This window comes from Octopus bimaculoides, chromosome 16 (genome assembly GCF_001194135.2).
Source record: "Octopus bimaculoides isolate UCB-OBI-ISO-001 chromosome 16, ASM119413v2, whole genome shotgun sequence".
Classification (NCBI taxonomy): domain Eukaryota; kingdom Metazoa; phylum Mollusca; class Cephalopoda; order Octopoda; family Octopodidae; genus Octopus; species Octopus bimaculoides.
The window spans coordinates 54,696,070-54,708,515 of record NC_068996.1 but is presented as its reverse complement, the minus strand read 5'-3'; the positions used below and the strand labels follow the sequence as shown (position 1 = coordinate 54,708,515).

General features: G+C 36.3%; 1 protein-coding gene across 1 annotated transcript in view; it reads left to right on the top strand.

Moving 5' to 3' along the window:
• Nucleotides 1–12,446, top strand: part of LOC106884152 (protein-cysteine N-palmitoyltransferase HHAT) — a 190,517-nt gene that overhangs the window by 48,389 nt on the left and 129,682 nt on the right. Inside the window, exons 4-6 of the mRNA XM_052973781.1 lie at nt 2,189–2,299; nt 7,072–7,143; nt 11,289–11,483. Coding sequence (XP_052829741.1) covers nt 2,189–2,299; nt 7,072–7,143; nt 11,289–11,483 — 378 coding nt within the window. The remainder of the gene's footprint in view (nt 1–2,188; nt 2,300–7,071; nt 7,144–11,288; nt 11,484–12,446) is intronic.

Genomic DNA, 12,446 nt, shown 5'->3' with positions numbered 1-12,446 from the left:
ATCCGTATCACGTCCTCACTTTGTTGTTTTTTTGTTATTGTTTTTTTGAACTTATATATATATATATGTATGTATGTATATATATCCAACTAATTAGGGAGAGAGTCACTTTAGATGAGATGCAGTTTGGGTTCGTACCTGGGAAAAGCACCACTGATGCTATATTTCTGGTAAGACAGCTTCAGGAGAAATACCTAGCCAAGGATAAACCTCTGTACCTGGCTTTTGTTGACATGGAGAAAGCCTTCGACAGGGTTCCCTGATCCCTCATCTGGTGGTCAATGAGGAAACAAGGGATAGAAGAATGGTTAGTGAGAGCTGTACAAGCCATGTACAGAGATGCTGTCAGTAAGGTGATGATTGGCAATGAGTACAGTGAAGAATTCTGGGTAGAGGTAGGTGTCCACCAAGGTTCAGTCCTCAGCCTCCTATTTATCATAGTCCTTCAGGCAATAACACAAGAATTCAAGACAGGTTGCCTCTGGGAGCTCCTCTATGCTGATGACCTTGCACTAATTGCTGAGTCTATCAGAACTTGAGGAGAAGTTTTAGGTGTGGAAGCAAGGACTAGAATCGAAGGGCCTCAGAGTCAACCTAGCTAAAACCAAAGTCCTAATAAGTAGAAAAGTAGAGAAGACACAAACCACTTCAGGTAGATGGCCCTGCTTGATCTGTGGAAAAGGCGTAGGTAGAAACTCTATAAGATGTGTCCAGTGTATGGACACATAAGAGGACACATAAGAGGTGCAGCAATATCAAAAGAAGGCTAACTAGGAAGATAGTTTTTCTATGTGGCAGATGCTCAGGAGCAATAGACACTGAAAATGTGCAGAAAACAACTTCTGCCACATTCCAAGGAGAAAAACTAGAGGTAGTTGATAGTTTCCGTTACCTAGGTGACCAAGTCAGTAGCGGGGAAGAGTGCGCTGAAAGTGCAGCTGCTAGAATAAGAATAGCCTGGGCTAAGTTCAGAGAGCTCTTACTTCTGCTGATGACAAAGGGCCTCTCGCTCAGAGTAAAAGGCAGACTGTATGATGCATGTGTACGAACAGCCATGCTACATGGCAGTGAAACATGGACCGTGACTGTTGAAGACATGCGTAAGCTCGCAAGGAATGAAGCCAGTATGCTCCAATGGATGTGTAATGTCAGTGTGCATACTAGACAGAGTGTAAGTACCTTGAGAGAAAAGTTGAACCTAAGAAGCACCAGTTGCTGCGAGGATAGCTGCGTGAAAAAGAGGTAGGCCCAGGAAGACTTGGGATGAGGTGGTGAAGCACGACCTCTGAACTTTAGGCCTCACTGAGGCAATGACTTCTGACCGAGACCTTTGGAAATATGCTGCATGTGAGAAGACCCGGCAAGCCAAGTGAGACCATAATCCGTGGCCTTTGGCAGGGTTGTAGCCAGCCCAATTATGCGTACCTTTCCTTCATTGGGCACTAAATTCTGCTTGCGAAGACCTGTTGAGGCAAGTGAAATCGAAATCGAACCAAATTCGACAACTGGCACCCATGCCAGCCTTTCCTTCATTGGACACTAAGCTCTGCATGCAAAGACCTTTTGGGGCAAGTGAAATCGAAATCGAAATTGAACCAAATTCGATGACTGGTCACCTGTGTTTAACATGATAGATCAAGTGTTAAAAGTGGTGGTTGCGATTTAGCCTAATATGTGTTTTCTTTCCTTCCCGCTCGCTTGCTTGCTTGCAATCAGTGCCAAGTTTAAGAGATTTAACCCTAAATTTCTTTTGGAAACCAATGACATCACTAATGGAAATTAACCCGGGTTTAGATAAATTTATTACAGTGTCCATATAAATGTGTAGTTTACATATTTTACTCCTGGAATGTTTATGTCTGTTTATTAAAACATCCTTACATTAATAATATACATTCCTATTAAGAATGAATATAAGACTACTAATGTTAGTCTCTCAACCCTAAAGAGAATCAGAATTAATTTCTACCTGACAGCATATCCAAATCTCTTTCTTATAAATCTTACAAGAGCCACTGAACCATTATTGTGCTTTATTTTATAACAATTCAGGATTAAAAGTAAATATATTGATTCTTGCAGGAATCCATAGATTTAATTGCTTTGTTTCCTCTGCTTTCACATACTTTCAAACATATGTCTTGATATAGAAGAAATTTATGTTTAACAAGTCTTTTATTTCTTTTAGGACATATCAGAAAATGAATGGAATTTATGGAACAAATGGTTTGAAAAAATTACTCCTTTTCTTCTTGGACACATTCTTATTGGAAAATTGGTTGAATTCAAATGCTTCAGCGTTAGTATTCTTCTCTCTTGTATTTTATAAATATGTGAGATATGTTAGTTGAAATTTATAGAAAAACAAAATACAAAGACAAGTGTATGAACAACAAGCAGGTGTATTAGTTTGACGCTCGGGAAAAGTGAAAAAGTCTGTGAGATATGTTAATCAGTTTAGATATGATGGTACAAGCCTATGAAAAATATGATGGTCAAATAGGTTTCAAAGTACAAGCAGGTTTTAGAGCACCAGTAAATGGTTTAAGACCTACAAGAATTATTTTGTTAAGAATCTTAAAGAAGAAATCACACTTTATGTACTTTATTGTCCATTTTTAGTGGAAATACTGATCATTTCAGTAAATCTACCCTTTAATCTTAATATTGCTATTAGAATATGCTATAAGAAGAATATGCTATAAAAAGAAGAAATATTGAATGTTTAGAGCATAGAGCTTCAGAAGACCCACAACTCTGATTTGCTCTACTTGAAAATGTTTTACCTGCTTTTAACAACTTGGCTGCTGATCTTCCTCATTTCACACAATAGTACTTGCTGTACTGAAAACAGATCATTCAGGTACTTCTATAGTAGCTAATCATGTACGCACTGTCCTTTGGGTTTATCTCACTTAGGTAACATGACTAGATACACCCACCGTTCTACTCACTTCTGTGAACCTAACCACATAGACGGATCCTGTTTTATGTAATTTTTCAGTGTTTAGTGCTTAGTAGTATATCCAGCTGTAAAACTTTGTGTGACAAGAATTTATGTAAATGTTTATTACACAAACCTCAAATCTTTACAAGTGTACAAAAATACCTATAGAACATTATCATTATTAGCAAGTTTCTTTTTTCACTCTGGCAAATATCGAAAGCTTTTAAACATGTGAAAAGTAACATGCTGACAAAACTTTTTGAAGGGTAGTTTCAGTTAGAAAGCTTTCTACTGATTTCTACATTTTCTCCGATAGTTGTATTAGGAATTTTATTAAAAAGAAAAATGTGTAGATAGGCAAAAATATTGTTTTAATGTAAAACAAAAATAAGGTTAGGATTCTTTCTAAACTCAAATTATGAACTGAACACTTTCTAAAACTATATTTCCCCTATTCCATTTCAAATCATGCAACTGCATACATATGCTGTAGGCAAATCAGTGCTTTACACACCTTAAAGACTTGCATACTATTTAACTCATTGATTATTACACAACAAAACTAAAGACTTAGATAACAGAGATTTGTTTGCAATTTATTTCAAGCAGACAGTCCTGTAGCTTATCAAATTATAAGTGAACATCAACTTATATTAGTAACGTACTGAGAAATTTTAATTCATACATTGTAATATAAAAATAGAATATTGCCAATCTGCCTGAACTCTAGTTCTTTAATGTAAGACTTTCTGATAATAAAATGATCATATTTTAGATTAAAACCTTCCATCTTCAATTTGGATAAAAATTTTTCTGATTATGTTCCAAGCACTGGCTTTATTTGTACTAAGTAATGAATATGTTTGGTATTCTATTAAATACTTCTAAATTCTTGGTTATCTTTGAGATTAATTAAAACTTAGAACTGTATATTTCCATGACATACATAGTTTAACAATATAATTTGTTAAAAACTAATGAACAATTTTTAAGTTGGTTAATTTCAATACAAATTTAGTGAGAGAAGAATTGCATCTCTTGTAGCTGGTTTTGTCATTTTTGAGTTCAATGGGTGGAATATTTTATTGAAAAGACAAACTGTGATTTGTGAGATAAAGTTGTGCTTTTTAGGCCATAATTATGAAGGAAAATACTGTGAAATAATATTTTGAAAGGAAGAGTAAGGTTTGAATTGTGGGTTTGCTGCACCATTGAAAGGTTGTAAATTGGTTAACGACACAGATGAGTGAGCCTGTGAGATATCAGGCGACCACCTGAAGTTGCTGGCCTGTATACTGTTACCAGCTGTCACTGCATTCAGTCCATGTCAAGAAACAATTTCTAATGTGTTTCTCTTCATTCATTCGTTGAAAGTTGGAGGCGAAATGTAGTAACAATTCAAAATGCAGCTGCACTGTATATTTGATTAATGTGTGTGTGTGTGTGTGTGTGTGTGTGTGTGTGTGTGTGAGAGAGAGAGAGAGAGAGAGAAGCTCTTCAAAATTTTCCTTCCATCTCTCCAACTTCTCCTGTTTGCAAAAGTGTTTCTATCCTTGTTTTTGACTGCTTAGGAAGTGACTCACTGATTTTCTGAATGTCTCTTAGTGCTGAAAGTCCCTTGTAAGAATTCTTTCAGATTTCTCTGGGCCACATCTTCTTCCACCTTTTCTACATAGTTTCTCTTGTTCCACTTTGCACTCTCTTTGACTATGGTTTACTTCATCTGTTTCTGTGCTTTGCTTGCTCTGATTTTGCAGTTGTTGAGTTTGGCTTTCTTCTTTTTGTGGAAAGCTATCTTCTATAGAATCTCTGTTGAGATTTAACCCTTGTGTTGTTTGGTTCTCTTCCCCAAAATCTCTTTACATGCATCCTTCCATGTTGTTTTCATTTCCACCCATGTCTGGTTTTCACTGTAGTCAGGTGCATTTGTCCTAATTTCAGCCATCTCATCTCACAGAGACTTTGACTGCAAGCTTGTTTACAGCTTCATCTCAACAGCTATCTGAGTTGTTTATCTGGTTTCAAACACGATCCTGATGTTCCATGTTTGCAGCCATATGGTTGTCCTTAGTGAGAGAAAGTTGTTTCCTGTTTCCTGGTTTTCTCTGCATTGATGTCCTTACCATCAATCTACTGAAATACCAACTCAATAACTTCCTAAGTTGTGAGTGAGTCAGGAGGGATTGGAGATCCTTGAATGGAAATGCTTCTGGACACAAAGAAGAAGATTATTTTCTACTCTGCTTCATGGTAACTCTTAACATTTGGGAAAGCTCAGATGTTTTTGGTTTCATGTAGTGCTTAAGTCTTAGTCTACATTGTAGAGTCTATACTTTTCTAAATCAAACCTATTTGAAAAGTTGGGTTTTGTACTGAAAGCTAAAGAGATATCAATTTTGCAATCTTCTGCTGTTCACAATGGTGAACTCTCTATGGTAACAATTTACAGCTAAGTAGGATGCATGTATGTTAGTTTTATTATCTTGGTTTATAGCTGAATTGTTCTTATAGCCAAATCACTATCAGAATTAGAGAAGAAATTTCAGGTGTGGAAGCAAGGTCTAGAATCAAAGGGCCTTAGAGTTAATTTAGTGAAAACCAAAGTCTTAGTAAGTAGGGAAGCAGACAAATTACAAATCCCTTCAGGTAGATGGCTCTGCTCGATCTGTAGAAGAGGTGTAGGTAGAAACTCCATAAGATATACCCAGTGTAAGCTATGGACACATAAGAGGTGCAGCAATATCAGAAGAAGGTTAACAAGGAAAATAGTCTTTGTGTGTGGAAAGTTTTCAGGTACAATCAATACCAATAATATACTGGAAAGAGACTCCATCAAATACCAGGTGTGAAAACTAGAAGTAGTTGATAGCTTCTGTTATCTAGGTGACCAACACAGCAGTGGAGGAGGATGCTCTAACAGTGTAGCTGCTAGAATCAGCATAAGCTGAGCAAAGTTCACAGAGCTTTTACCTCTGTAGGTAACAAAGGGCTTCTCCCTCAGAGTGAAAGGCAGATTGTATGATGCCTGTGTGCAGACAGCCACACTACATAGCAGTGAAACATGGGCTGTGACCACCAAAGACATGTGAAGGCATGCAAAATATGAAGCTGGTATGCTTCGCTGGATGTGCAATGTCAGTGTGCATGCATGACTGAATGTAAGCATTTTGAGAGAAAAGCTGGCCATAAGAGGCATCAAATGTGGTGTGCAAGAGAGGCAACTGCACTGGTATAGCCATGTGATGTGTATGGACGAGGACAGCAGTGTAAAGAAGTGCTGATATCTAACTGTGGATTGAACCTGTGGAAGAGGCAGGCCTAGGAAGACATGGGGCGAGGTAGTGAAGCAGATCTTCAAATGTTGGGCCTCACATTGGCAATGGCAAGTGACAGAGACCTTTGGCCATATACCATGCTTGAGAAAACCCATCAGACCAAGTGAAATCATAGTCATGGCTGATGCCAGTGTTGTGTAACTGGCACCTGTGCTGGTGGAATGTAAAAAGTACCCTTTGAACATTGGGCGATATGGTGCGCTTGAGAAGACCTGTCAAGTCAAGTGAAATCATAGATGTTGTTGATGCCAGTTTTGCATGACTGGCACCTGTGCTGGTGACACATAAAAAGTACCCTTCGAACTTTGGGCCTCATGGAGGCAACGACAAGTGGCTGAGACCTTTGGCCATATGCCATGCTTGAGAAGACCTGTCAGGCCAAGTGAGATCATAGTTGTGGCTGATGCTAGTGTTTCATAATTAGCACTCATGCTGGTGGTATATAAAAAGCACCCATTACACTCTTGGAGTGGTTGGTGTTAGGAAGGGCATCCAGCTGTAGAAACTTTGCCAGATCAGATTGGAATGAGGTGCAGCTCCCCAGCATACCAGTTTTCAGTCAAACTGTCCAACCCATACCAGCATTGAAAATGGACGTTAAATGATGATGATGATGATGATGATGATGATGATGATGACGATGATGATCTCAGTAGAAATAAATAAATACGAACCAGCTGCAATTAATTACTCTTTATACTGTCACATAAATATTTTTCACCAGTTAATTTGTTTTCCTTGCTTTATTTATGATTTAAAAAAAATTCTTTCTCTGCAATACTTTTATAGATCAATGATAGTATGAATATAAGATCCAGGTGGAGAAAGATGTGTATGGTGAGGCAGAAGGAAAAAAAAAAAGTGAGTTATGAAAATGACATCAGACGTGAATTCCATCTTGTAACAAAGGAAGTCACTCATTGTAGACAGCTGGCACGCATTTACCTTACCAGAATGCTTGCCAGATGGCCATTAAGAAAGCAAAACAATGGTTTCATGGGTCACACAGTCTGCAAGTTATTTGGACTTTTCATATTGTAATTAGGCTTTCCGATCCTTTACCAAGATGGTTTCTACTAAAATCTTCCAATCCTCCTCTCTGCTATTTCTCAATCACAATAGTACTAAAAGCAGCATTTCTGCATATAAAGCCACTGCACTGTCTGTTTTGCTTCTAACTTTCCACTATAGACATAAAACAAAACGCTTATCAAATTTTCTTTCCTTCTACTTGCCTCAGCACCATGTATGCATAATCACCAAATACAAGACCTTCCTTTATCAAGGAATTGATCCTGATATTGTTCCTTCCAAGTACTATGATCTAACACTAGCTAGTAACTTCATAAAACATTTCTATTTTTCTCTCTTTGCAATGAAATGTTCCTGTCTATGAAGATCTGTTACGATGTCTCATTTCAGTCCTACTGACAGCCAAACTATATCAACCAGTCAGAACCAACCAACTCTTTTACTCCCTTCAGTCCATTTCCTTCCTTGCTATTATAGCCATTATTATGGTTTCGCTAAAAATCTAAACAGTCTTGAAACCACTTTCTCTGCACATGAACAACATACAAAGTAACTGCAAATGCTAGACCTCTCAATCTTTAGCAATTTCTTATGACTTCATATCAACTATATTCCAAAGACTAGGGCCATAAGACACTTCAGAATTGACCCGCAAGTACAACCTTCTGAGATATTATTAATGCAGAACTATCCAGGAATGTTCAAAAGGAAGTTGTTCAGTTGATTAGCAAAAACACACTCATCGACACCACTTCATTTAATGGTTCACAGCTGCACTATTTTTTTTTTCAGCTTCCCCTTTCTACTCTACGTAGCTTATGCTCATTTAGCTGCAAACCAACCTACTTGATGCACTGGTCACTCCTCTCTACACCATCCATCCTTAAACTATGTCTCCTTCCCCAAACATGCATTAAGCACTTTACTCAATCTTGACTCTAGAACTGCAGCTTTTGTTGAATTTGTTTTTGCTCACGTTCTCCTACTGGTATTTGTATAGAAGAGTGCAAATTAAACATTAACTGTATCAGCTTCACCAGTCTAGGAAGATCTGCTGATGTCATAGGTACTTCTTCTTCATCTCACCCCTTAAAAAATAAAATATACAGGGTGTCCCAAAAGTCACTGATGGGTTTCAATTTTTAATAACTTCCTTAACGTTACAAATAAATGGATGAAATTTTGATACAATATAAAGGGCATAATGGAAATTAATATTCATAAGTCAAATTCTGAAACACCACTACATCACATATGAAAAATGACATCGCTTAAATGGCAGCCATTTTCGGCTTCGCACACGCATGCTCTTTCCAAAACTTGCACCATAACACCCTCAAGAGTTTCAAACCCCACTTCTCTGATTTCTCTATTGATGTTCTCCTTCGGTTGCCCCAGGGTTTCCGGTTTGTTGACGTAAACCCTCTCTTTCAGGTATCCTCACAAGAAAAAACTCCAGGCTAGTCAAGTCTGGGGAACGTAAAGGCCATACAAAGCAGACTTCACACATGGTTCCAGCAAGATGGGGCAACTGCTCATACCGCAAGAGAAACAATGCAGTTGTTACAGAAGTGCTCTGGAGAAAGAATAATCTCCTGCTACGGCAATGTCAACTGGCCTGAATGAGAGGGTTTATGTTAACAAACCTGAAAGCGGGCTTACATCAAGAAACCAGAGACCCTGGGGCAACAGAGAGAGAACATCAATAGAGAAATCAGAGAAGTGGGGTCTGAAACTCTTGAGGGTGTTATGGTGCAAGTTTTGGAAAGAGCATGCGTGTGCGAAGCCGAAAATGGCTGCCATTTAAGCGATGTCATTTTTCATATGTGATGGAGTGGTGTTTCAAAATTTGACTTATGAATATTAATTTCCATTATGTCCTTTATATTGTATCAAAATTTCATGCATTTATTTGTAACGTTAAGGAAGTTATTAAAAATTGAAACCCATCAGTGACTTTAATATAATTGCTGAACTGTTTGGTATTCAGTTCCTGTTGTGGTTAACTGAGTGTTTTTATGCAGCTAAGTTAAATTGTAATAAATTTCCAATTTATTACATTTTATTACATTTTATTACATTTTATTATGTTTCTTTTGTAATTTTACTTGCAAGGTTTGAAGGAAGGGGAAATACACCTTTGGTCTTTGGAAGAAAGGTAAAGGAGAACAAAATTAAATTTTGAATTAGAAGCAACTCTAATAATGCAGACATTACTCATGTCACATACTTATTGTGTGTGTCTTGTTTATATACAATTATTAGCTGTGGGGTTATTTCATCCCGGAGAATGTCCCTTTAAGACGTTGAGTGTTTGAAAGCTCTGAGTACTTCAAACTAGCTGAAATGAACCTTTCTGTAGGTGAATGACATCAGAGGACATTGATATTTAACTGTCAATGGCTTTTTTCTTTCCACTTTAAAGGGAATTATTATTGCTTAATTTGTATTGTTGACTAGGATATGAATATGTGTTTGCAAATATAAATGATTGCTACTGAAATTTGATTGTCTTGTCAGCATTGGAATAAAATAGAATTCTGAAACGGTATACTGTGTTTTGCAGTAAATATATGCCTTTTGTTTCATATATATAACTCCGTATGTTGTTGTTGTTTGAAACCCTGTTTGCCCTTATTTAGCAGATCTCTGATGAAAAGCATTCCAGAATATATTCAGACAATGTTTCAAAGATTATGTTATCCAATGTGACTTTCTAAAAATTTTTTACCATTGGAAGATGTAGTTTGATGAATATTTGTCTGCTATGTCTAGCAAATCAAGTAACTATATACGGTTTCTTTCACTAACTGGAATTTTATGTGTTTATTTTAAAGTAGATGATCTTTGCTTCATTTATACATTCTCTGCACTGGTTGTATCTATAAAAGTTGCAGTGTCTAAAATGAAGAATGCTGTTAATTAGATATATCTTTTTCTTAGGTGTTTTTCCTTTCAATGGGGTCTGCTTTTAGAGAAAGAATCTGTACATGTGCATGCACATATGTGTGTGTGTGTTTGTGTGTGTGTGTGTGTGTGTGTGTTTTGGTAGTTATATTAAGTGTTACAGATAGATGACATGGTGACATTACAGACAGATAGACAGATAGATAAGATGTTACAGATAGATAGACAAGCTGGTGAGCTGGTAGAATTGTTAGCACACTGGGAAAAATGCTTCGCGGTATTTTGTCTGCCCCTATGTTCTGAGTTCAAATTCTGCTGAGGTCAACTTTACCTTTCATCCTTTCAGTGTCAATAAATTAAGTGCCAGATCGATCTGATTGTCTAGCCTCTCCCCTGAAATTTCAGGCCTTGTGCTTATAATAGAAAGGAATATTACTGTGTTGTTTGTATATTCCAACCAATGTATCTCTTTACCTGTTATCAGTTAGTGATTTTGGGCTCTGCTCTGTTTTGCTAACCTGTTACATGACACAGACCAGCAGCAAATTAAATCGACCCCATGACTGCCACTTTATTTTATAAACAATGGAAGGATGAAAGGCAAAAACTAACCTCAGTAGAATTTGAATTCAAAATGTAAAGAGTCAGAATAAAATGCTGCAGTTTATTTTATCCATTCTTCAAAGGATTCTGTCAATCTGTTGCCCTTGCTAACATTTATAAAACAATATTGATATTTATTTTGGCTTTGACCAATTCTCTTTTAAACATATCTAATCCTTTTCTATATGTACAATTGGGTGTGGAAAAATTCCTGGCTTTGGGTAAAAGCAAATACAGGAGGATCAGTTAATAATAAAGATTATTCAACATATTCCCCTTTCAGATTCACACACTTATTGCAGCAGTCCTTCAGTTTTCCTAAGCCCTGTAAAAGAACTCAGAAGGTTGGGCCTCCAACCAGGCTTTTCGCTAGACCCTTAAAGCTAGGAACATTTCAGCAACCCCTTGCATCAATAAACCTTTCAAAACAGGAAATTTAATTCTGTTCCTTTGTTTATTTTCAGATGCGGAAATATTTTTTTGCGTTTTATTCTTCACTCTGTTTGACATACTTACTTGGTTGGAAACCTTTGGCATTGTTGGTACTACAATGTGGTTTTTGCTATTTAGCATCAATGACTGGTTCAAAGGTTTTAATATGGATTATCTCTATATTATTCCTTTCAATGCTGAATTTTGATATCAGTGTTGTTTTTCTGGTAAGTATTATGATAACATCTCTATTTTAAACAATGTATTAGGTTTGGAAAACATATATGACTGAAAAATATCTTGTGGAATGATTTATGTGTTTTGGTGGTATGACAGTATTAAAATTAGAAAGTAAAACTATACATCTTGACCATATCATTCTTGATTTTGTAATTACAAATTTTTCTTATCTAGTTTTACGAAAGTGATCTTGCCCTTTCTCTGGCAATCACAGCTCAAATATCAAGTATGCAACTTATATTTTTTCCCTCTTATCAATAATATTTTAAAAGTAGAGTATAATATACTGAATATTTGCCAATCATACATAATTGTTTTATCTTAGAAATATTGACCTTTGAGTATAGGCATTGCTATGGTTAAAACTTTTGCTTTGAAACCATGTAGCTTTAGATTCAATTACCCAGCAAGTGTCATCTGCTACAGTTAGGGGTTGAGTGAAATTTAGTTGATGCAAATTGAATGAAATTTCATCATATATATATATGTGTATTAGTGAGGAGATAACCACTAAATTAGAGCATTGAATAAAAGGTAACTTTTGGTGTTTGGTCAGCCAAGTGTCATCCCTTCCGTGGATTTATTCATTTGATAGATAGAAATTGATAGAACAAGTATCAGACAAAATACTGGAGTTACTATAACCAACTAAAAATAAACCCCTGCATGATGCCAGTCTAAAAGCTAAAATCAGAAAATAATACAGGGATTGATATATCACTTATTCTCATATCTCATTTCCTATGAATCTAATTCTTTGTGCTTACATCAAAATTCAATGCTGATTAATAATTACTACCTCATAATTATTAGTTCTTAATTTTGTGATCAAATCAATAAGTTTTCAGTAGAGCAAACTGTTTGTAAAGATTTTCTTTTGAAAATTTCCAAATACTTTAACAATGTTTTTTTCCTTCTATAATATATATATATATATATATATATATATA